The sequence below is a fragment of the Vanacampus margaritifer genome, chromosome 1 (assembly GCF_051991255.1).
Source record: "Vanacampus margaritifer isolate UIUO_Vmar chromosome 1, RoL_Vmar_1.0, whole genome shotgun sequence".
NCBI classification, from domain to species: domain Eukaryota; kingdom Metazoa; phylum Chordata; class Actinopteri; order Syngnathiformes; family Syngnathidae; genus Vanacampus; species Vanacampus margaritifer.
In genome coordinates, this window is record NC_135432.1 from 21,570,346 (window position 1) to 21,597,713 (window position 27,368).

A 27,368-nucleotide genomic window follows, 5' to 3' on the forward strand; every position below is an offset into this window, starting at 1 on the left:
AAAAGACCCAGAGAGTATGTTTTGTCTACAAATGAAAGAGAGGCGGTCGGTTTTAACTATAAGAAGCCATTTTACACGCGGAAGAGACACATTCGGCGCTCTGAATTCCACCTGTTAAGTGATGAATTGGAGTCGGTTACGATGTCCAGAGATCTCTGTTAGATTAAAATCATTTTTGCAAAGGTATTTTTTCTTACATTAAATCTGTCTTCAAGTTTTGGAACACGCGAAGAGGACAAATAATTTTATTCCTCTTTCAAATGGAAAACATAGTTGATTGACAAGTACACTACATAGACAATACATAAACATAATTATTGACGAATAATAGATAAACACACACAGCCTTCCATTTATTACAAGTTCAAACTGTTATGTATCATTTTTACTGTACATGCAGTTTGATATATGACTAACTATAAATATGTACAATAAAAATAGTTTTTCTAATTTACAGGTGACTGCTGTAGAGGTAGCCCATGTCTATCACATTGAAAGTATGGTTTGAGCTGTAACTCAGCTGGCTGTGCTCTAAAGTTGACTCTTGGAACACTTAAGGATGATGATGAAATATAAATGGCAAAATAGGCTGTCTCCACATAATGTGGCATTGAGCTGTGCATGAGTTACAGGATGAATGTTCTGCTTGTTTTTTGTTGTTTTATATTTATTATTATTATTATTATTATTTTATTAAGTCAAACAGGAAAGGTTTCTCATTGAGAGATATTTATTTTGATCGGGGCCAGCTGGAATAGGCTCCAGCACCCCCTTGAGCCTTGTGATGAATAAGCGGTATAGAAAATGGATGGATGGAAATGAATATTGTTAGTTTGTATTAAAGCGAATTTCTCTATGTTAAGTTTTCCATGTGTTTATGTCATTGAAAAATATGCATCCTATTCAACTCAGGTTAAAATAGTCAAAAAAAATTGTTTCACCTACAAAAAAATTAAGAAAATCATGCCAAGGTTGAAGGCAATCAGGTCAAGCCGTCCTTGTAAGATGAGGTGTCCCTTATTTATTTCTCAGGGAGTTGGCAACCCTAGCTGCTTCACACACATGCACCTGATCAAGGGAAGCTCACTCTGGCTCTCTACTTATGCTGCATTAGCTAGTTGGCAACGGACCTCGGCTGGCTAGCTACTGGTGCAGCTAAACACGTTACAGAGTCACCCCCAAGTCAGTAATCAATGCCTCTGTGGTAGCTAACAAGCTACAAGCCATGCTAATTGCTAAGATAGCTACGATTAACAAGACTAGTTCGTAACAGGAAAACTGCCTGGATGATCAAGTTTTCACTGACGTGTGGCTGGAATCGCGTTAAAGCGGAGCATATTCAACTTTGCACAGCCAAATAGCAGGCAAATTATTAAGTGTTTGGATTCTGGTGAGAAAATTACATTTGCTATTGAGTTTTGACTTGGACTTTTGAGGGCTGCACAAAAATATTCTGAAAATTGCATTGCAGTAGATGTTTTTTCTTAAATCTATTTAGCTTTTCTTCTAGACATGAAATGACAGGTTGCTGCTATAAACAATGTGAATTTATGAAATAAAAACTGTTGATTATATTTACGTAAAAAAGAAAAACAACTGTTCATTTGTTATATTGTCATTTTTTATTGTTTTATAAAACCCTTGCTTCAGTTTCCTAGAATCCACCTGCAAAAATAAAATACATTTAATAAATAAATAAAACTCCACAAAATTAGAAAGTTACTAAATTTAAGTCCCTGTTCTGCAAAACTTTTCCGCAAAGAAAAATATGTATCTATATAGGGTATTGTCATATATATATATATATATATATATATATATATACAGACGCTCCCAACCTTACGAACGAGTTACGTTCCGGACGATCGTTCGTAAGGTGAATTTGTTCGTAAGTTGCTTCAGTGCTATATTTTGTATTATAATTTATGTTTAAAGCCTATATAAGTATATTGAAGGTTTATATAAGTATATTGAAGGTTTATATAAGTATGTTTAAGGCTTGTACAAGTAACCTGCATTGGTTTGTACTGAAAAAAACTTTTAATAAAATGGAGAGAATACGTACAGTACTGTACTGTACTACGTATGTTAGAGAGAGAGAGCGAGCGACACACACAGTATGTACATGTACGTAATAAGATAAATAAAATGAAGTTTAACTTACTTTTGGAAGATGTACTCGATGCTTAAGGAGATGATGGAGGAGGAGGAAGAGGAGGATTTTATATCATGAGAGATTCTTCGTCGTCGCTGGAATCGGCTTCAAAAGTTATTTCCTGCTTCATGGGGACCGGCGTTTTCTTCCTCCTCCTCCTCGACACGTTGCTCAGCCTCCAATGAGCTCTCACAGCGCCAATCGTCGGTATTAGCGGCGAAAAGAAGCACTACGCGCAATACAAAATCTAACTTACAGCATCTCTTTCCGAACATTTTTCGACATACTGTACGCGCAGACATGTTCGTATGTACCGTTGTTCGTAACTCGAATGTTTGTAAGTAGGGGAGCGTCTGTATATATATATATATATATATATATATATATATATATATATATATATATATATATATATATATATATAACATGATCCATGTTGATTGTACTTGAAAATGAACAGTAGGCTTTGTAAATGTAAATAAACTTTATTGTGTTGTTTGATTGTGTGTGTGCGTGTGTGTGTGTGTGCGCGTGAGAGAGAGGGGGGGGGGCAGAGAGAATGAGAGACAAGAAAGAGGAACAGAGAGAGAGAAAGAGAGAGGGGGGAGAAATAGAGAGAGAACGAGAGAGAGAGAGACTCCTGCTTTCTTTATCACTAATCTTGTCCCGCCAATGCACTGCCTGGCATCACAGTTGGCTCCATCAGTTTCCAGTGCCGCTGCAGTGACTCACGGAACATCATCTGCGATAATAAACGCGCGTGTATCTTCTATACACACAGGATTTATAAGAGTTGTGCTGCATCGTGCGCGCGCGTTCTCACTTGGGATTTCGACAGCACTCAATTTAGTGGACCTGGATTTAAATGCACGTCTGTCTGGACCTGCAGAAGGGAGTTAAAAGGGCTGAGGTAAGAATTTTCTGGACGACGATGCGGTGCTGTCATTTTCTGCGCTCTACTTCTTTACTCATGTCAAAATGATCTATTTGCAGCACGCGTGTGCTCGTTTCATAGCCTTTGAAATCGGCAAACGGAACAGTTTTCTCGCAGGCTTCAAGCTGCGTTGGTGCTCTTGCGGTTGCGCTCAAATTGTCCGACAAACGGACGCATCGGTCGAATGATTGAATGACAGAGCAACGGAGGAGACTCATCACGTGGGCGCGCACATTTATTGTTGGTGCGTCTCGCAGGACTCGGCGATGTGCGTCATTTTTTGTTTAAACGGGGCCAACGCAACAGTGCGTTCACTTTTTTTTTTTGAGGAGGGGGGGGGGCAGAAACACATTTATGACCCCCCCTCCCTCAAGTGTGTGATCAAAATGCAGACTGGCACCCCTCTGCACGCACGCTTTTTGCCAAGCAACCACAAGATGGTGGTGTGTGTTTTTGGGCGGGGGTGGAGGCGGCGGTATATGATCTCCTCCATTTGATGCAGCACCCGGCATGGTGGAAGTTTTCAGTTGTTGAAAATTGGAGCGCTGCCCCGCACCACCACTTTTTAAACATGTATTATATCTCTCATGAGGATATTCAACTTTAGAGTTTGCTGCACATTTTCTTTTGCTTAAATCGTATGCAGAAATCGTATGCAGACACGCAAGGAGAGATGCCAGAGTTAACCGGGTGGCAAAGAGTGACTCTTGAGTTGGAGCCTTGCTCAAGGGCACCTGGACAGCCCTACCATTTCTCTAATGAATCGATAACACACACAAATGCACATATGTATGACATGCGCACAAAATGCTAATTTGTGGCTAAGAAATAGATTTTGGCCAAAATAAAATAGACATAATATGTGTATGAAATACTTATTTGCAGTGCACATCTTTACTGCACTATGATGTCCTTAAGGTCAGTGAAGCAACCTGGCTTTCAAGAAATATAAAAACCTCTTGATAATGATTCTGTGAAATGTCAGAATTTTGAAGATGTCTTTTCTCATCCCAAGCCTAAAATAAAATCCAATTTGTCCCTGTCCATCTTCCACTTTAATGGTCTGTAGCGAGAAGTACAATGGGCCTCGCATAGGCCTATTCGTGGTTCGGCACCCACAGATTCAAAGACGGATTCACCAATTTGCAGTGTTTGTGTTTTTTCTTTTTCTCCAAGTGCATCTATAATAGCTGCCAGTTATACGTGGATTTGGGGTTAAGGTTTGATTCTGTCCCTATCCCCCACAAATAGTGGGGGTCCACTATATTCAATAATTACAACTCCATGGTTTGAAGGCACTTAAATAAATTATCTATAAATACATGAATATTTACTGCATGGCAAATGTTATTTATTTGATCAGTCAGAATTGAATTTTAATCACATTTTTGTACCTATTCATCCGGAAGCCATCTGCTGGGATCTGCTGAGATCAGGAAAATCATGATATATTTTTGTGGAGATCAAAGTTATCCCAATCCTGTGTGAACAACAGAACCCAAATGTTTCTTTCTAAATTCAGGATTTTTAAGTTGTGTTTATGTGAAGGTCATTGCTAAAAACATGTGCAGATAGGAAACTATTTGTGGAGATGCAGCCTATAACTTTTCTTTTTTTTTTGCACCATTTCAGTATTGCAGCTTTAGATTTTTTTGGCATGAGTCACTCCTCTGAGCCCCAGTACCCTATTTAACATCTTGAGCGGTTATTGTGACGTGCCGTTAGCTGGCTAGCTAAGGCTACGCCCCAAGAATTCATCTTCGTATTCACACGCGTGCCACAAGGCAGGCTTTATGTTTATTTTAAGGTGGGTTCTAACTCTGAACCTATTTGATTCTCTCTAAAAAAAAAAAGATGTCCTGATTGTGATTGCATGTGACAGACTTTCACGATTACAGGGCGTTTTTTTTTAATCATCCGTCTTCCATCTTCCTGGATTCAGCATGTCATTTTCAAAAGAACAACAAATCACTTGACCCATACACGCTGCATCTGTCCAGTCATTTGTGATTGTGTGGCCAGATTTAGAAGGATTTTTTGTCTGTGCCTTTTTGGCAAAGTGCACATTTTGCTGGGTGGCACTCTTGTCATATAGCAAATAAAAGAAGCATTGTTACAAACACTCCAGAAAGTATATATCCAGATGCTCTTTGGGTATATGTCATGGATTGTTCTGTTGTTTTTTATTGGCTAAAGGAATATATTGAACATAATCTTTGTATTTATTAAGGTCAATTTTGTTTTTTATTAACACTTTATAGAATTAAATATTCACAAGATCATTGCTCAAAGGCCTGTGAACAAAATAAGTTGAACATGCGCTAATAAAATTAAATGGAGAAATATGCAATTCTGTCATGTTTGGATCTGTTTTCCTTGTGTGTCTTCCTTGTCTTGTTAAGTGTGATCCTGCCCTTCCTTGTGTGATCCAATCAGTGCCCTCAGCCACTTGTGTCTTGCCCAGGTGTGTCTTGTTGTGTCTTAGTGTCTGTGTATTTAGTCTGCTGTCTCCCCTCTGTCTGTGTTGGTTCATTGTTTTTCCCCCATTTCATGCTGCTCGTTTTTTGCCTTGTTGGTCCCCCCATGTTTTGGTTCTAGTTTTTGTTGACCTTCTTGTTTTTGGTTTAATTAAATCCCTCTTTTGATTGAACCTCTGCCTCCTCGCCCTGTCTTCCCGCATTTGGGTCCTCAAGCTCCCCCGTTCTGACAAATACATTGTCCAGACTAAAACACAACACAATAAAATGGAAAAAGTAAAAACTAATAAAACAAGAATTAAAGCAAATAGGAGAAGCTCAGTTTGTCTTAAAAGTCAAGTTAACCAAGTGTGACTTAAGAAGCAATTTATTTAAATCTACTCTTCAGATCAGTACGCTTATGGATTCGATAAGCAATTTTATTAGATGGTGTGTAAAAAGATAAATATTGGATGTTGCTACAAACAAAACAAAATGCAAATGACATGGCGTCGATTCAGAAACAAATTTGAGATGGAGCTCATCGCAGCAAGTTGTGATTATACGTCAAGTCAATTTCTGTGAAGCATCCTCAAAGAAATATTGGCAGGAAGATAAAGCATAGCAACAGCTATATTAGTCCAGCAAAAAAGCACACTTTCTTGGCTTCAAATTGCTTAGTCAGGAACAAGAAGTGTAGCAAACACCAGCTGCTCTTTAAGATTTTAAACAAGAGAGTGTTCACTTCAACTCTTTTTATATGCACTCATTCTTTTCTACAACCAAAAGGGAAATACAGTAAAAAAAAAATAAACAGTTTATATGGCTGCTGTAAATTTTCCATATAAACACAAGATCAAGTACTGTAACTACGTCCTTGACTCCTGACTCTTTAAAAAAATATATATATATATATATTATCATTGTAGAGGAAAATAAGTCAGTGCAGTCATTCCACTACAAGAAGCGAAATGTCAAGGAGTCTGTGTAACTGTAACTTTTTGGGTTCCTGGGAAAAAAAAGCAGTTACATTGAAGTCTTTTACCTATGTTGTAGTGCACAGCATGGCTCTCAACTGGTCTTGAGCTGGAACAAAAAATTCCCCCATGCTCATTAAGTCATGACTCATTTTTGTAAAAGTCAAACCAAGCTCATGTATTTTTTAATAATAACCTCTGTGATCATTTTTACACACAATTAAATAATACATAAATCCACTCAGAGTTCATTTTGGAGCACATGATTAAGAGGAAAGCAAAACAACACTAAATAACTACTTACAGTAAGTCTGAATTAAGCCCAAAATGACAAATGCACATATAAAAGTCAGTCATTTAAATATCAAGATCACCAAATTAGCTTTTGCACTTAAAAGCATTGTGCCTGAACTTTGGAGGAACATGTACAAAATGATCAATATTAAAACAACAACAAAAACGAAGAAGACCCTACACATTACACACAAGTATTTCTGCCCCTTTTTTTTAATCCTCGGTGTACACAAGTCCACATTTTAAATTAAAACCTCTGGGCTTATTACACGTTGCCATTACGAACATTGGAACACGTTTATTTTTGTCTGTAAACACAGAGAGCAGGTTCACATCTTAAAAGTGGGTCACGACCCGTCACTTTTGAATTGCTGGTGTACAGCGTACCTTGAGGGAGAGAGGTTTCCTCATATTGTCGCCCTGATTGGGATTGTACGTTTACAAATGGAAACGCATCAACCAATTTTGGGGGGATTTTTTTTTTGCCTAAATCATCTCTTCATGATGCAAATGGTTCATTAAATTGTTTGTGTTTCCTAAAAAATCTGAAAAAATGACTTAGGCGATTATTTTAAGAAGGTGTCGTATAATGCTGGTGTCACAAAAGATATATTTCAAAGACAAACCATGAGAATTTTCAACCAGCACATCTACAGGGCAATCCTGCAGCATTTTCTTCGTTTAGTCTGGGACATGTTGTGGCAGGAAAGAATTGACAGTTTGTGCATATATTTATTGTGGTTCCTTCTGGTGTGTGTGACTTTGCCATTGGGGTTCAGTATAATACACTTATGCAGACACAAACGAAGAAGAGTTTCACAACTACTGTAAATGACTCCCTTAAGGTCCCATGTTGCTCCATCGTTAACGTTCAAATATCCTTTGACACACCTCGTGTGTAAATCCCGACATGTATAGGTGAATAATTGTTAGCAGCTGTAGTTCAAAGTGTCAGTAACGTTTTGCCAATAAGACCTGAGCAGCCTCGGGCTGGATCGTGTTGTGATTGAAATGCAAATGGAAACGCACTCCTTCATTGGTATTCAGAAGACCGAGCTGTTATAATCAGTAAGAGTGAGAACAATGTACGCCACCCTCGTCCAAAGAGAGCGGCAGTGGTGGCGGTTTGCACGCATCGCATTCAGCCCCCTCACTCGCCATAGAGGGCAATTTATCATTATGTACCACATTAACACAAACACTGTACACTGTGTCTGTTCATGGAAAAGAACATTTACAAGCCTATTACCTTGCTTGGACTATGAGCAACAATTGCAACGGAGGAAAGTGTCGCCACAATCATCCTTTTAACCCTTGAATGTTTTTGTGCTACCATGTGGCCGCTATTACTCCTCTGTAGTGGTTAATCTCATCATTACATAAGCACTTAAATCAGCAGTGAATGATGGAATATCCTGTGGTTGTATCCAAAATACTTGAGGCAAGTCATCTTTTGCTGTAAATATGCTAGAGAGGAAATAAATGAACTTGAAAAGTCTCATCCTCAAAGAAGTATTTAACAATAAATTACCAATTATGTATCCAGGTGTATTTTTCTTTTTTCTAATGCTTCTAAACGTAAACTTGCAGCGTTTTTGGCCACAGTGTCTTGTAACGGTGACAGATTCAGGATCATTTGTATGCTTCACCGGGTTGTAAAATTAACATGACATCAATTTTTTCCCTGGTGACTCCAAATTGCTTTCTTAAGGGACCCTATTTTTGTAGACAGGCGCCCATTCACTCAATATAAAAAAAGTGCATCTTCATAATGATAATAATGATAATAATAATAGTAATAATAATAAGATAAAATAAAATAATAATAATAATAATAATAATAATAACAATAATGATAATAATAATAATACATTTTATTTGCAAAGCACTTTACGTTTGACATCAAACCTTAAAGTGCTACAGTGTGTGTAACATAAAACACACAATAAAACCAATGTGTTAAAAAAAATTGCAGAGAGTAAATTCAACACAACCCCCCCCCCACCCCCCACTATAAATAAGATAAAACAATCACAAAAATCTAATGAAAAATCTTAATTTTCCTCCCTGGGCACATCTAGTTTAGCGTGTGTGTGAATTTGGTTGATGCGCTACATTTTAGACTCGCAAAAAGCAGGTCTAACTCGTAGTACAGGTGGTGTAGCGAAATTTTGGCGGCTTTAAACAGGGCACAGGCAGAAATATGACAACCCTTCTGAATCATTATATGAATTATTTAATAGAACAAATTATTATCATTATCATCTTAAAATATTTTAATAGTACCCCCCAACCTTGTGGCATGGGAGACAAGGGGGGCAGGGCATCACACAAGGATGCATGCATGATCAGGGGTGCAATTGCCCACGTCAAATATGTGGCCAACTTCATCATCCGAAAGTGGAGATTTTGCAGGTTACCTGTATAAATGCACCTAGCGCACGCCAATCTTATGCACGGACTTCAGAGAGTGAAATTCTGCTTCCGCAATGCCATGGACTGTGTGCACTTTGACTGCCCTGGTTTTAATGGGAATACGGGGAGCCACTTCGATCGGCCGTCTGCATTCCATCAAACAACAGCGCAAAACACCCTGTTCTATCTGCACACAATTAGACGATGCTTTGCTCTAGACTTGCTCTGTGCACGAAAATAAAGTCTGATTTTTGTTTCCTACATTGCAGAATTTTTTTTTCAATATTTGTTGTCAATTCAGACTTTTTGGGGGTCTACCAGTTGGCAACAAAAATTGGGATGGATGGAAGATTATAAAGGAATAGCTAAGTGTTCATTTTCATTTAACTAATACAACAAAGGTCTTTTGAGGCTACATTGGAATGAACCTCAGGCTGACTATAACATTAATTAAAAAAAATACATTGTCCATAGTGCTACAGGAGACAGATCTTCCCATCCAAGCTTCGGGACAATCTCCAGACATCATATTCCATCAAGCGGAGTTGAAGCATGTTGAACCCTTTAGCCCCTGATGATGCTGTGGCTTTGTTCTTGCCTGCACACAGCTTTAAATCCCACCGGGAGGCTTTCAGAAGTGGAGCGTTTTGTCTGCCCATTAATGGTCTGCAGGGTTTTAGTTAAAAAATACCCCAGATGCTTTAACCCGCACCCGCACGCTTAGAATGCCCTGTACGGATTGAACAGGCGTCTGTCAAAAATAGACCAGCTGCATATTTTTAGTGCGGAAGGGGAGGGCTTCTGTGATTCTTCATCATCCTACTTCTTGTGGCTTTGTGGTGTATTATAATTTATACAGATTCAGCATTTTATTAGGGTTCTTTAACTACAAAATTGGTGCATTTGGAGTTTTAGCCCACTGCACCGCTTGAGGCTTGGGGTTAGACACAGATCAACCACATACTGTAGCTAAGATTCCAGTTGTTTACCCAAGGGTTAAAAAAGCCTCAAGTCACAAGAAAGAAAGTTTTTATCTCACTATATGAAACATCTGTAGATGTTAGATTTGTGACCTGCATATGCACAGATGGGTAGCCTACATTTTGTGTCTGCAGGCTTGGGAGGAACAAAGACAAGATGCCTGGAGGTCTTGTAGTGTAAGACACTCTGGCATCCATATTCAAGAAGTAAAATTACGTATTGACTCTCCAGCCTTATAAGATGGAACGCAGACAAAAAGAGAGCACACGCTATTGTTTATGCTTCCCTCAGAAAAAAGGCGTGTTACCAAAATAAAACCAGGGTAATCAAAGCAATCTGTGTCCCAAAATGTCTTCATTATTTTCCACCTTAATCCTGACAACATCTGGAATTGTCAAGATGATTCCGCCTCAAATAATTCACTTCAAAGTCAAAGCAATCATCTAGATTAGACATGGGCAGTCGTGTTGACTGATCTGATGTCAGATCCAGGTTGACTCGCCAAGTTGAGTGGGTCTGCTTATCCTGGGTTCTGTCTCAGACGGCATCAGATTCAGATCACGTTTGGACATGTACTGGCTTGTCCTTAAATGAAGTCTGATGTTAAGCCGGATGTCCTGCCTATTTATGCAACGTCCTGCACTGACATTGAAGACCACCTGTGTAGCATTTCATTAAAAAGTCAATTGTTTTTGGTGTGTGTGCGTGTGTGTGTTTAGGGAGTGCTACTAATGTCATTTGCGTCCTTTTCAACACATTTTCAGTGTTTAGCGTTACTGGCATTGAATCACATTTAATAAACTTAATGCATGTAAGATGTAATACATTTTTGTTTGTTAGCATTTAAGCAGGGTTAAAACCGAAAGTCATATCACTCACGTTTCCCCCTCCAATTTCAGGCTCCCATCAAGCTGGAGCGGAGGCAACCACGTCCAAGATCATCTTCTCTTCTGGATGTCCGGACCTGAGCGACTCAGAATGGGAAATTCTGAGAATGCCATCTTGTTTTGCCAAGACGCTGCCTCTTCCTCCCAGCTTTTAGCCTGAGGACGAGAAAGAACCAAAGGGGCGTCGAGGCACCCGAGGGTGGACTTTAACCACTACAGACTTGGCTCAACACAGCAGGAGCATGTCTGCTGGCAGAAGCCTTTCATGGATGTGTTCCACCATGGCTTTCCTGCTGCTGTGGATGGGATTCATGTCCATCTGTGCGCTCGCAATCCAGAGTCCACAATACCCCGTGGTCACCACCAACTATGGAAAGTTGCGAGGAGTCAAAGTCACTTTACCCAATGAGATCCTGGGACCAGTGGAACAGTATTTGGGGATCCCTTATGCGTTGGCCCCAACAGGGGAACGCAGGTTTCAGGCACCGGAGCCCCCGATGTCCTGGCCGGGCATCAGGAACGCTACTCAGTTTGCTCCCGTTTGTCCTCAGTTTTTGGAAGATCGCTTCCTACACAATGATATGCTCCCCGTGTGGTTCACGGCCAACTTGGATACACTGGTGACCTACGTTCAAGAGCAGAGCGAAGACTGCCTTTACCTGAACGTCTATGTGCCTACTGAGGACGGTAGGTCCAAGATTTCTTTTTAGAGGCTGGATGGTCTTTTAACGCTTGCACTTGCATCCCACTATGCAAAACTGTTTACTTTCTTGATTGTTTATCTGAAATTAGATTTAACATTAATATAAAAAAAAGAACCATTTCTGGAGCTTAGATCTGATAAAGTGAGTTGCAGTCTGCTGTGGGCACATAAATACAGGCAGAGTGTGTCCATTCCTGTGAATTTTACAATGTTAGAGCTAGGGTTCAAAGGTTTAAAAGACTAATTTAACAACTTCCCCACAAGCAACTAACTGTGTTGTTATCCACTGTTAAACATTTTGTAGTCTATGACCCCGGATTCTCTGGTTAGAATAATTCAGTCACCTTTGTTGACTTATGTAGCTGCAGATTTGGGTGGATGTCGGGGGAGCTGGCAGGTCAAGGAGGGCCTGAGAACTTTTGCAAGAAGGAAGCCTTTTTGGTCGTAATGTTGAACAGTTATCAGACTATTAACATGCTGAGCTACACTTTTGTCAGATAGTTTGCTGTTGTGTCAACGTAGTGGCAGAGAGATCGTCAAAAGCAATGTTTTTAAGATCAGCAGGGACAGACAAGTCCATTCTAATATACAATAAGTGCTCCCTTCACTTCCCATCATCTTTTATTTACCCACCCAGCGATGTTTTGTAATAGCCTGTCAGTCAAGGATCAGGGAAAGAGTTCATGTTTTGTCACACCTCAAGTGGATTGACAGATTAAGTGACATTCATTCTTTATTTGAGTGGAGATTTGAACGCTAAGGTCTACTTTAGAGCCAGCGCAGTGACAACGCTAAAATAACCGCTGTCACACTAAAAGGCAAAAGAAAAGCTCAAGAAAAAGTCAAACACGTGGAGGCATTCCTTAAGGCTGTGCCCAGTTCTGATTAAGTGTGTGTGTTTCAAGTACATCGCATACAACAAACCAAATGTGCAATACAAAAATTAAATCTTGCATACTATTTTGTTGACTTTGACTTACAGTACTCTTTCCACCTATTAATTTAAATGAGAGTAAACTCAGCATTATTCCACTGACCACCGCCAGCAATTATTTTCATTGTTTAACGTTGTATGGACCAACCTCGGTCTCTGATCCCTCATCCCCCGTTTCATCCTTTGTTCCCTGGGCAAAAGCAGTCACAAACAGACAAAGACAAGACTGAGAACTCCTAAAGTCTATATTTATTCTCTGTACTTTTAATGTCTTTAGATATAAAGCAGTAGTTTTTTTTAATGTGTTTATTTGAGTTGTTTGAGTTGTAGCACGCCTCGAAGAAAAGAGAAAAAGTCATAAGAAACGATCATATTTTGAGGCGCAGTTGTGTATACATCACCTGGTTAAAGTATCCTCCCACCATTTTGCGGTTCATCCTTTTCATGCTTGCAATATAGACGGGAAGGGAGAAGTCAAGTAAAAACATTCTTTACAATAATATATTCTATGCGCCCCAAATGGTCTAAACTTAGCATTCTGATTAATATTAGATTTGTGGAATATGAATAAAGCAGAAAAATCTACCAGTTTTTATCAATTTCAAGGGGCGGCCATTTTGTCTTGTTCTTGCCTTGCTGTCAATTGAAAATGACATCACAGTTGCCCAGCAGTGGCCGGAATCGGCGCTTACGTGTACAAGTCGGAAGTCGGAAGTCCGTGGCATCTACACTATATACAAACCAAATTTATAAAAAGGGAAAGTGAGTACAAATTCAGAGGAACAGACATTTTTTTAAGCCTAAATATAGAACAAAACAAAAAGAAAGATGTATTTCAACTCTAGGTGTCAGTCTGTGGAACAATCTGGATTGTAAAACAAAAATCTTCTCTGTCTATTTGTATTTTTAAAAAATGTATAAAAGCATAATTACTGCAAAAGTATATATAGCACAAGGACACACAGTTGAATTATTTTGAATTATTTTGTCGTATTGTTGCACTGAAAGCGTCTTGACCGCTCGCTGTGATGCATTTTGTGTTTTTTTGTGTGTGTGTTTTTTTGTGTTGATCAGGGGCAGACAAAACAAGTTTTACTTCTTTCTGTGCCATTTCATTTCTTTTACTTTGAATTTGAATATTGTATTATTTTGTCTTTTTTTCTCTTTTACAAAAAAAAGTAAATCACAGAACAAACCTAGAAAACGTGAGCCGAGACAGTTGCTACCTGAGCCCTGAGGCACTGTGATGTCATTTTCAATGGACAGTATGTACAAGGCAAAATGGCCGCCCGCTGACATGCATAGGATTTTTCTGCCTAATTAATATTGCACAAACACAATATTAATCAGAATACAATGTTTAGACTAGAAAGGGTGCATAGAACATATTGCAAAGAAGATCTTTGACTCTACTTTCTCTGTGTACGCCTGCTTCATTTCTCATTCCAAAAACCTGCACCATATGAGGTGAATTGAAGATTCGAAATTGTTGAACTGTTTGTTTATACGTGCACTACGATTGGCTGCCGACGAGTTCAGGGTGTACCCTTCCTCTCGCCAAAAGTCAGCTGAAATAGGCTTTAGCTTGACTGCAACCCTAGTGAGCATAAGCCGTACAGGAAATAGATGGATGAGTGCCGGGTTAATAAAGAGTCTTCACACAATTTTGCTCAGGTTTGCCACTTCACGATTACCATCATGTTCCAGCCATGCTCGTGATTTATTCAAAGGAATCTCCGGAAGCTAAATAGTTTTTTTCCATAGGTGTTGAAGAAAGGTGTTGCTTCAGTCAAAGCAAGTAATCTTCTTGAACTTTATGAGGTAAAGATAGAACTTCACAGGATCCCCTCGGGAGCAACTTGCCACTTTATGTGAGATACTGTATTTCTTTTCTTTTTAGATGAACGCCGCTTGAAGAAATTGGGTTGTTTCGTAGAGTATAATGTCAGTGGCTCCAGTTTACATTTTGCATTTACTTATGGCAGTTAATTGTGATTACACGTATGCAAAATGATATCTTGAATTTCTACTAAACAATATTTGGCCATCATGTAGGCTATGCTCTGTGCTGAAATTTCTCTTGGGATGTTAGTGGACCAAAAGAATCATACCGACAATATTCAGCTTGCAAAAGTGAGGCTCATGAAAATAAGGTCAGACGGAGTACAAGGCAAGTGTACCTTTGAATATGTCTGGTGGTGACTCTGTTGTTATTGTTATTTTAATGTTATTGCTTGGACCATAACATGACTGTAGATATTAAAATGACAAAAATATTACTACTACAGGAAGCAGAAGAAAATCTATGCGGCCATGAAGCCTCTGATTGATTAATAATGCCTCATGAGACTTTTGTACATTGATACGGACATAAAGGACTTCCTTTCAATATTTTCCCAGAATTGCCTAATACAATTTTCTGTAAATATTGTAATAATGCTGTCCATGTAAATCCAGGGCATTGACAAGCCTTGTGGTTCTTTTCACAGCAGCAATCAACTTGCTGGCTTGCTGTGCGACAGTTGCAACCTTTCAACAGTGAAAAAAATCAAACGAGAAATTGTTTTCTCAATTTACTTTTGCATTTAACAAATCAAGGGGAAAATAAATCACTTTTGGGTTTTTCTTTTTTTTCTGCACTTTACTGCTCTCTCCAGGCACAACGCGGTTAACTGAAACACAATTTGTGTGTGAAGTGTCACAAATGTAATTACACATTCAAATAACATCACAGCTACATTATTTAAAATTACAGACATCTTCTTGCATTTTCTTTTATGTTTTTCCTCAACACTAGGAGCGAACTATCACAGAAAAGGTGCAGATTTCAACAGTAATGATGGTGGCAGTGATCAAGGTATTTTCTTTATCTTTTTGCCCAGCAAAATAAAAGCCTAACTCCATTGCATGGCAGAAAACCTCCTCCTACTTTATGTTTTTTTTTCCCATTCCTAACTTCAAGAAAACATCCCGGTAATCACATTAAACCAGTTTTTATTGTGTAAGATAGACTAAAAAAAACAAAAAACTCTGCAGTTTATTTTGCATCCTCAAATAAACAAAACCATTTTCTAACCCAGCTCCTCTCTGCATGATGATAACACAAATTACAGAGGTGTCTTTCTTGCATTGTAGGGGCGCTATAGAAGACGTTTTAGTTAAAGGTCACCCTCTTCAGTAGGGAGAATGGACAAGTGCCCAGAAAAAGCGCTGACATTTCTGAATCAAATTATTATGGGCAGTTGTTCATTTTCCATTTTCTTTTTTCTCTCTCTCTCTTAAAAAAAATGTATATTGGTCTGTACTGGCAATGCTTACTGCACATTCTTCTGCATGGGTCGGCACTAGCAAGGAGGTTCTGCAAGCTGTGTGGCAACCGAGTCTCCTTTGGGGAGATGTCTACTAGTCACTCATCTTGGCTTGTATTTTCGGGGCGTAGGCATAGTTAGCTAGCTAACTGCACGTCGCAATTGTGCCAAGTAACTATAGGCTACTAAGGCAAATTAAGGCGAAAAATAGTTTAATATCTCCACAATTGAGTACTACATACTTCTACGTCTTTGCACATGTTCTCAGCAATCATCTTGATCTACTCTGTTGGAGTGAGACTTCGTTCGAGGATCGGTCACGGTGGTGGTGGGGGGGATTGGGATAAATGAACAACATGCCAAGTGTATGTCGGAGTGTTAACATGCACTCGATGATCACAATGCGTCCCCTTGCGTAAAATGAGGCACAATAATACATTATATGCAGCCCCCTAATGTAAACACGGTATTCTGATGAATATTTTATTTGTGGAATATGAAATAAGATGCAAAATCCACAGCTGCTCAAGCCTCAGGTAACGACCAATCACGGCTCATCTTGCAAACCCGACATGGCAAAACTCTTTCTTTGGTTGTTACCTATTTCCTCAGCACGCGTAATGTCATCTTCAGTCGACAGCAAGTGGAAAAATGTGTTTGTATATATATTAATTGTCCATGAAAAAGCTATCAAATTAATTCTGGACAAAATATTATCTTCTTACTGCTTAAAATAGCTAAATGAGTCAAGTATCCCTTTGTTCCCCCACCCCCTCCCCCCAGTAGTATGAAGCAAGTATATTATCCCATGTGCAAGGCAGTTATTGAGTACAGGGTATGTACTAAAAAATAACGATATGGTTGTGATGATGGCCTAGACTCAGGAGAAAAGATTCAGCTCTAGCAGTGGAGAATGAGAAACTGAAAACCTTGGCATCGTGGATTATTAATATTTGCAAAGACAGACAACATTAAAAATAAACAATAGGAAAAGTATTCAATTTAACCTTTATTGGACCGTAGTAACCCAACAGCACAAATTAAATTGTCTGTATTAATGGACAGTTCAACAATTCACAGCAAATTTTTAAGTGTTCAGAAAAATAGTCCAAGAGTTGAGAAGTGAATGTGTTGAATAAATGAATGGACTATGAGTAAGTTGCAAGGGCAAGAAAACAGAGGTGGGCCAGTCAATGAATTTTGAGCGTCAGTCATCGTTAATCGTCAATTATTTCAAACCAAACTAAACTGTAATCATCAATCCACCAAAGTTATTTTAATTGTGATTCCGTTATTTAAAAAAAAAAAAAAAGTATGAGCATCAATAAATTAGACATGCACCAATCCGTCAGCAATTTTTTGAACTTACCTAAAAATAATAAAGAGAACCAGCTGCACGAAGATGCACCCTCCTACCAGCCCGACCAGAACACTGAAGGTCCAAGGTTCAGTTTTGGTTCAATCTCTGGGCGCCAGGCACAGTCTCCAGATTTTAGGCCAAGTATAGGCTCATATCTTGCCATCACACCTGGCCTGCATAAAAGCAGGTTCAATTAATAATCCGGTACTGATGTTGATTCAATTTAAAATCTCCCGCAAGGCACACTAATTTTTGTGTCTGACAGAGGTTCACCGCAGTAACTCTAATATGAAAAAAAGATAAAATAATAACCAAGAGACTGAACTCTAAAGCACTCATTTACATTCAAACTTCTCCACACAGTAATACACAATCATATAAATGAGTCACTTAATGTCATTTCACTTGATGAATCATATTTAAAGAAGTATCACATGACCAGAGAGGGGTAGAGTAGCCAAAAATTGTACTCAAGTAAGAGTAGCATTACTTCAAAATAATATTACACAAGTAAAAGTAAAAAGTAGTAATCAAACAAAAGTACTGAGTAACTGCTTGAACATGAAGTTTGATTTATGTTTTAAAAAACAGGGCTGTGAAATCACGTATCAATAGCAGAATAAGAGTAGCGTTACTTCTTCACACAAGTACTCAAGTAAAAGTAAAAAATATTGTGTGGTAAAACTACTCTTAGACGTAATTTTTTTTCAAAAAGTTACTCAAGTAAATGTAACGGAGTAAATGTAACTCGTTACTACCCACCTCTGCACGTGACACACACGACAACACAACAAACAGCCAGGTAACAGCTACGCTAGGCAAAGCTGACACATTCAAATGAATTGGGGAGGCTAGACCGCAGTCTTTATTACTGGCTAGGTTAACCCATTCACTCGCTCGGCAGCAACGGCAGTCGGACCCTACAGTTCGATATTATTTGCATACGGTTTTAAATCATTTGGAATTATTTTAAGGAAAATAACAACGTACCTGTGGCCAGGGCCGCCTTTACCTACTCATAGACCCCGGGGCTAACCATCAAATATAGGCCCCCCTCCCAAACCCTAGCTGAGATGCGCTGCTTATTTTACCACCATTGACAAACAATTTGCAGTTTGCAATATCAACCCCCATCTCTTCTAAAATACTTGTTAGTGACTGGAACAGGCTTTCACCAGTGTGCCTTACTATTGCCAAACATTTTACAAAGCGCTCTTCAATGCAACCATCTGGCGACACAAATCTTAGTATAAATGTCGTTTGATCAACATGGGAAATGTCAACACTAATGGAGAAATATTTCACCAATTTCACTTTACCAACAATTTCAGATTTTTTACCCATCGGATCGATAAATTCCTCACACACATTTAAAGATAAATATGAGGGTGTTCCACTTCTAGCATTTCCATATTCTTCCATGTGGGATTTAAAAAAAGGGTCAAATTGGTTTAACAGTTTTATACAGTTTGTGGACATCGCCAAATTGGTGGATGCTTCCTCTAAAAGTCAGTCCCCACACTGACAAAAAAAAAAAAAGCACACAAGACCAGTACTGACATTCATAGTTCAGAATCCACCACACCGTGTTCAGCTGACTTGTTAATAAAATAAATACATAATCGCTTTTCCAATCAGAAAATCCCGATGCAGAAAATGCTGATTTTTACCCCCCAAAATTTTGCACACAAAGCAAAATTTGTTGCCACTTTGAGGGGAATTGCACAGACATTTTCTTTGCACACTTTCCCCATTAGTAAGTGTTTGTGTAAAGTGCGTTCTGGAGAAAAAAAACATCTCTGGTCTTTAAAATTCTAGCCAAGTATGCACGCAACTTGTCTTCGACAACTAAAGGGTGTCCCCATCGAGCAGGATGTGTGCCATGAGGGTCATCCGAGTCCGTGTCCCCTCCTACAGCAGGACGAACCGGATCCTCTTGAGGAGTGGCTTCATCTTTGTCGTCCTCTTCCTCCGGGCTCTCCTCCCCCGGACTGGCTGGGCGCTGTCGCTGCAGCTGGTGGTGGTGGTGCCCGCGGCGACAATGGCGACGGCCTCAGGTGTAGTCGTGGCGGCCCGTTTGCCGATTAGGCCCGTCTCACCTCCTAGTTCCCCTGCTCCTTCTTCGCCAAAGCCCGCGTTTTTGCGTCCTAAAAACCCCAGTGAGCGTGGGAATTTGGCCCATTAGCTCTTTGTCACGGCGCTTTTTCCTTTTTAACCTTTTTAACCTTTTTTTGAGCGCCACTCTAAAACTTTTTCTTCGGTGACTTAGCTATATGTCCTCGCTCGCCATTAACTGTATTGATATCCCCTCCTGGTGGAATGGGCGTGGTTAGTAAATTAGTAAATCAACAAATTGTCTTTTAAAATTATTATTATTTTTTTATAATGATTCTGATAGGTCCCTGATGGCTGCAGCCCAGGTAAGCCCGTGCATTAAAGCGGCCTTGCCTGTGGCAAACTTTCACCAGCCCAGTGTCGCTACGACACACAATCAGCCGCTTTCGCATTCCACGATATCACGTGACCGCATGATACAAAAGTTACACTTATTAAAGTTGTGGTCTTAAGTTTTCACTCAGAAATAAAAACTTCTTAAACACCGGATGTATACACATGAAATCCTTCTCAATCAACACCTCTGGGATTCTGTTAATGTGTGCTGGTGATTTTGTCATCAACCATCACCACCCCAGCCTGTATTTTGCTATTTTGTTGTGTTTTGCCATAAGAGGGACATTTCTGGGCAGAAAGTCAATGTTTACCCCTCGAGCCAATCACAGAGCGGGTGGGGGGGTCGCTGAAGGCAGGCGCAATGTTGACGAGAAGAGTGGGGGGTTGAGCCATAGGTTAAGCCATGGGAGGAGTCCGTTTTGAATTATTTGTTTACAAACACAAACAGTCAAAACTAAAGACCCCACCTTTAAATTAAATACAATACATTAATTAAAAATTTCTAGTCATTTTAGTTTTTCCCATTTGGCTAGACCTTAAAATCAATGATTAAAATTGAATTGGAAATTAGGTTTTCTATCCTGGTTACAGATACTTTTTCTTAGCATGAGAAATTGAAGTAAAGCGTGAGAGCGTGAGAATGAAAAGAAATGCTTGTGTGTCACGCTCAATGCGTGACTGTTGACAGCCCTGATGTATGTAGTAGAGCTTGGACTCGCATCCTAAATCAGCCTTTGCTATTTGTGTTGACATTAACGAATGAGTTCCGAAACAGCTGGAATGAGTTACTCATTGTACTAAAAAAAACCAGGTAATAGTTCTGCAAATGAAAAATCCAATTTGATTAAAATGGTAAATGGAGTGCACTTATATAATGTTTTACCTACACCATACGTTGTCCAAAGCTACATATCAACCTATTTGAAGAAGTATCTTCAGTGTACACCGGTGCTACATTCTACAGAATGTTAGGGTTAGTTTAAAATCATTTTCGTTAATCTCCAGCATCTCTCCCTGTTTTCTAGTCTTTAATTTCATCCGTGTTCTGTCGTACCAGCTAGCTACTGCTAAGCTATAACCTGGGGGAGTTCGCTTCTCCGGTCCGGCATCCAAGTTTGCAAACCCTTTTGTTGCTAGGACAGCGTGAGAGGCCAACAGCGAAGTAACGGCAAGGGCGTTTGTTGATGATACACTGCCGAGATGGCTTTATTGACTGACTGCTTCACAGTTGCCGTTAATGCTCATTAGCTAGCTAAGCATTCCCATACATGCGCAAACACTTCTGGGTGCCAGCTCTCGAATACAGCACACCGTGACACATGTCCACTCCCCGCGTTATCATACATAGGATATGCCACACACATTAGTCTTGCCATTCAAACATTCCTGTGACAGTACAGTCGACAATACGTTATGAGTCACTGGAATCCAAATATCCAAATTTGGTGATTGTTCGTAACGGTTGTTTCACATCTCAATTCAAGGTGCCAGGCATGGACAGTGTGTACAAATAAATAAATGAATTCACTTTACATGTCTTTAATTGTAAAATGTCAGGAGGGATGAATTTTTGGCAGGAAATAAACCTTAAATAATGTAATTTAACGTGTTTTTGTTTTTCCATCTTGATCAACAGACTAACACCATTTGTGTATAAAATCTACATTCTCTGTGACACTGCAAATGACTATGTTCAAGTGGTGTTTCATTGTCACTCCTAGTCACTACAGTAATGACTGTGATTGTGACCGTGCAATCATGCAGGAAAGTGCGCTGTAGGCTTTTTGTGGGAAGAAACAATCCCATCACGCTAGATGAACTTCGATTTGGTTTGAAAATTGGGGTATAATTTTGATTTTGGTCAACTTTCAAAACAAAATTTCCCATTCAGACAATTAAGTTATATCATTAATATTTACAGCAGGGGTATCACATACGGCCCACAGGCCAGATCAGGCCTGCAAAGGGGTTTAGTCCGGCCCGTGAAATTTTGTACAATTTTTGGGGGGAGTAACGTCGGACTAATTAATCAGCCAGCCACAATCGAAACATATAAATTTGTAATTTCACAAGCAATCCTCAGATGAACAGTGCAACTTGTACATGGAATTGTCCTGAATGCCATTATATTACATTTAACGTAATGTTTGTTGAAAAAAAAATAACATTAAAAACAGACCAACATAAATCCAATATAAACATGCTAAATACAACACACAATCGACTACTGGTATCACAAACATATATGACGTCCTAATAACTTCATTAACTGCACCACACAATGCATTCTGGGAACAATATACAAAATATAAAACAGGTAGATATAACACGACCGAAACTCATATTGGCAAAGTGTTGCCGTGATCTACTTAAGTGTGTGATATTTTTTGGAACAATATATTTACAGTTGAGTCCCACAATTGTCCGCAAAAAGCAAAAATCTGTGTATAATTGACGCAGTGTTTTTAAGTTATAAACAATGATTTTATCGATTTTATATCCTCCATGCGGCCCCTAAACTAAAATGAATTTGAGATCCCTGATTTACAGCATATCCAGGACTGCTTTCATAAAAACTTTATTTACACCACAATGATTCAAGCAACTTTTTAAAAAAAAAAAAAAAAAAAAGTATAAGCAGAAGTTAATCAACACAAATATATGTAACAAATCACATCTATGTTGTGTTGTTCGAACCCATGATTTCCAGGCTAGTCTTATTGTGCACTCAGGTTGCCAAGGCAGGCATACCAGAAGGAGCAGCACAATAGCCATTGAATTGAAAGTGTGACAAAAAGTGTTTGTTGTTAGTAAATTTAATTATGTAATTGCCATGTTTTTACATAAAGTACAGTATTGCTATTTTTACCATAAAAACAACATCACAGCATTTTTGGATTTTTTTCTTTTTGGTAGTCACGGAACAAATCAAACTCATATCTCAAGGCTCAACTGTTATCACAAGAATGTAAAAAAATAAAGTGAATAAAGACAATGTTGTTTTAGCTATTACCGTATTTTAAATTACATTTGAAAATAGTAAAAACAAAAAAGTAAGTGGACATTTTAAAAATTGCATCATTTCCGTCATACGCATTTAAAGTGGGTGAATGGAGTTTGTGCTTACCTTATTCAGTGCCATGCCTTTTAATGCAAACATTTTTGATTGCGATTATGGGTATTGAATGAATGAAGATTTTTTCCATACATGTGCAGAAAACAAAACACAAACATAATTTTGAACAAATCAACTAATAAATGAAAAAAGAATACTTATTGTTGCCTATCTTAGCCTGTCCCATTAATCAGCAGGAATTACAACAAACAATACAAATAAATAAATACGACACTTGCATTATAATTCCCAAATGTTTTATATTTTATCAATGGAACTATAATCCTGAATTATTTTACATTTTAAATTTTAATTAAACTCCAACAGAGAAGAACACAGCTTCCTCGCATCATCTAGTCCATTCCGCCATTTTGCACACAAAACTGAAACCTGTCTGTATTTTATATATTTACAGTATTAAGCAAAATTCTGTCATAATAGGCATATTGTACCTCAAAGGATCCATTTGCAGTCGCCTTTTTATCTTGCATCCATTAAATAGACAACCGCTTGGATATCCAAGGTCCATTTATGAGTGCTGGGCTACACCCAAGGCCCATTTAGCTGTGCGTGTTTTATTGCCCGTCAGTGGTAAAAGAACAAAATCAGCATAAATAGAAATGTCTCACTTATTGAAATACTCATGCACCTGACACAGGCCGGGCATAATGTTGATGTTATAGCCTCCGGCCTGTCATCAGATGAGGGATTTAGGACGATAAATTGAGCCTGTGTCTGAGGAGAGGAAAACAATTGAGTGATGTGTGCCTGTGATTACACAAGCATGTCACACAGAATGACAACAAATACTTTATATAGTGATTATGTTGGGAAATCCCTGTGATCCTTCATAGCGAACGGCTTTGTAACAGTAGGAAGATGCAGTGCATTTTGTTTTATTGGTAACAATGACTTGCTACTCTCTGTTATAATACATAGTGTAGAATAAAATCAGAACAGCAACCAAACAGATGGCGCTGGTCAACATGATCAAGTGTTCTCCATGTGGCCTGTGAAGTATGAAGAAATGTTTGACTCCTTTCTTTGGGGGTACATGAACAACAAAGTGTTCGGATCAAAAAAATAAATAAAAAATTGGATCACTGAAGAACTCAACACACAACAACAGAAAGTCTGGACATCAGGGGTCCATTTCACAAAGCAGGTTTAACAAACTGAGACTAACCCTGAACTGTGAGTTGAGCTAACTTGAGATGGAAAAATCTGCATTTTTGGTTCCAGGACAGCTGATTTGAGTTAGTTTGATCAACGAGTAGTTTCACCTGTAGTTAAGATTGTGCACCACCTCTCTAAAAAGATCGCATCAATGGAGCCCCGATTCGACGAGTCGCCATGGCAACGGGAAGGCACAAAGCGGCGCTGCCGTCTGCTTTCCCGTTATTTTACCCCTCCCGATCTAAAAATCTTAAATGAATGCGATCATATGGCTAATTTTAACATGTGAAGCGCACTTGACAGCAATTTAAGATAATATAATAAAGCTAAAATAATTAGTGATGCACCGAAAATTCGACCACCGAAAATTTTAGGCCGAAATTGACAAAAATAGCCATATTCGGCTGAAATAAAATTAAAGCCGAAAGAATATAGCTGAAATAGGATGTTGTGGTAACGCAAGCAAAAAAAAAAAAAAAAAAAAATCGCTGCAGGCAAGCGTCTATTTGAATTGAACAGCGAACGGGGGTGAGTGTCCTCTTCACTTCTCTCTGGCTTTTCACCGTGTGAGTTTGCACCGGTCGGTCGCAGCAGCTCCCGGGGTCATTGCGCACACCGGAGAGGGGCGTCGCTTGGTGTACAACATTTAAGCGGATCAAAAAAAGACAAAACTGCCGTGTACTGCAGTACAGGTGAGCCAATCTTTCTCCTGCAGCGCCTTCCCTTTTTTTTTTTTATAAGAGCCCCTTGAACGCTTCCACTTTTTCACCGGCATCCCCGTGGCCGTGCTAAATACTTTAGCTAATACTAGCACTATTGCTATTAACAGTTTTAAACAAGTAAACACTTACCACTATGTCCGGGTGGCGACGGACATGTACAGGACGCTGTGTGTGACTTTGCAGTCGGACCAACCCCTCCGCCCGCGCCCCTGGGCGCCCGTCTATCAACAGTTTTAAACAAGTAAACACTTACCACTATCTCCGGGTGGCGACGGACCTGTACAGGACGCTGTGTGTGACTTTGCAGTCCGTTCCCGAAGCCGATTAGCTGGTGCGAACAAACGTATTCATTTATTTTTAAACGTTGCTGAATATGTGAATGTGCCGATTTTAAGTGTGCCACACCTTGTCCCGCTACACGCATCCGTGCCCGCCTGTGCAAACTACATTACTATAAAGTGCAATCGCACCGCCAGAAAATGCTCAGCCCTCGTTTGGTGTACCATTCGCCAACATGTTTGCGGTGTGGGTACATTTCAATTTATATTGTGCTTTGTTAAAATGCCAGTACTAAATGAATATTTTATAATAATATTGTAGTTTTGATTGTTTATAATAAATGCAAAGAAGAAGAAAAGCGTTTCGGTTTTCGGCCAAGCATTTTTAATTTTCAGTTTCGGTGCATCCCTAATAAAAACATTGTTCAAACAGGTAAGAGAAAAAAAAACCGGAGCGCAACACACAATATATGCCTGGATGTGAGCGCAATGCGCATGACTACAGCCGGTAATGTTGTAAATGTAAGAACGGATTAAGTTGTGTACGTAGATGATAGACTGGGATGTGAAACGGTACCACGTACTGCCAGAACATCTATGTGAGGCCTGATAACCATCTCATGACGAATTGTTGAACCAATGTAAGATTACAAATTGAATTGTTGACCAATTTAATAACATTGCTACAATTGGTAACATACAATTGAATTAAATTAAACCAAAGTGAATATATTGAATTTAACTCACTTTGGATTAACTTAATTCAATCGTGTGTTACCAAATAAAGCAATTTTATTAAGTTGGTCAACAATTCAATTTATAACCTTAAATTGGTTTTAAAAATTCTCTTTTCACATTGCACCTTCATCAACGGGATGGGATCATTGTCAAAAGGACATGCCATGTTGATGAACAAAGTGAACTTTTAATATAGTCCTATAGACTTTTTTTTTTAATAACAGACGGCAGCACTATGTTACGCCAAAACTCGTCAGTTGACTGAAAGAATGAGGAAATCAAATGTCATGTGTGGCTGAAAGGAGGCCGAGACAGTAAGAAACTCAAGGTTCATTGGGATAAACCTGCAAATGACCAGGTTAGGTTCATAGAGTCTGTGACTACGGTAACTGACCGAGAGCTTAAGTTACCTCTTTTTATGAAACAGGGTAGAGTTACCTCTTTTTTTCTGGTTTCTGAAACGGCAAATTTTGGAGTCTCAAGCATTTCAGGGTTAACAGACTCAGGGTTGTCACTAAACCTAAACCTTGTGAAATGGACCCCCCGGGTCCCTCACATACTTCTGAACCTGCAAGTGATTGGCAAATTAGTTTCCGGTTAACGGTTAACACAAAAACTTTAAAATTAGTAAATATATTGAGAGGGGTAAATTTAGGAAAATGGAGTATTATGTTTTGTTTTGCACCGACGAGACTATGACAAAGGACTACTGCTGAACTCAAATACACTGCCCACACTTTTTTTTTTTTAAATAACCAATGTTTTTAAATTCTGTTTATGTACATTTCCTACACCGCCATATGATGGTTCATTCCATCTGATTTCCTGTCATGCACACAGGTTGCACTGTCATTCTAACTTTCGGGAAAATTGCTTTTTTGTCCCGATTGCCCCAAAAGTGAAGTGAAAGTGAAATGGCCCACCGGGAATTCTCTCGATTCTTCCCATTTCTCACCTGATGGAAGGTGACGGACGGAGGAACTGAGAAAAAAATAGCACCACACACACATAAAAAAAAAGGGAAAAGGAAAAGTGGCCTTATGTCGGGCAGTTGAATGATCGTGGGCAGGTGACACACAATTTATAATTGTAGATTGAGATTTTTGGAAATTGGACTCTTAAAAAAATAATTCTCTTGACACAAGTTTATAGAAACGGGCTGTCCTTCTAGCACTCAAACTGGGCCTTTTCAAGAGGAAAAATGCTCAATGTTCAAAAAAACCTTCAATTGACAAAAGAAAGGACAAGTACTTAATAATTGGAAGTAGGCCTATGTTCATTCATTTATTCAGCAAACTGCTTATCCTCACGGAGGTCACTGGCATGAGAGCATGTAAGGAGACAATTGTGACCTGTGTATCTATTTCTCCTTCAGCAAGGTCATATATTGGCACATGAATAGACAGTTATCATCTGCCTCATGCATCTAGTCCCTCCCACAATGTGGCCAATTAGCAATGTTTTTGTACTGTTATTGATGCAGT

General features: G+C 39.0%; 1 protein-coding gene across 1 annotated transcript in view; it reads left to right on the forward strand.

Moving 5' to 3' along the window:
* The first annotated feature begins 2,825 nt into the window (after nucleotides 1-2,825).
* The window catches only part of nlgn4xa (neuroligin 4 X-linked a), an 82,675-nt gene continuing 58,132 nt past the window's right edge, over nucleotides 2,826-27,368 (forward strand). The window contains exons 1-2 of the mRNA XM_077543613.1: nucleotides 2,826-3,065; nucleotides 11,112-11,786. Coding sequence (XP_077399739.1) covers nucleotides 11,342-11,786 — 445 coding nt within the window. The 5' untranslated portion in view covers nucleotides 2,826-3,065; nucleotides 11,112-11,341. The remainder of the gene's footprint in view (nucleotides 3,066-11,111; nucleotides 11,787-27,368) is intronic.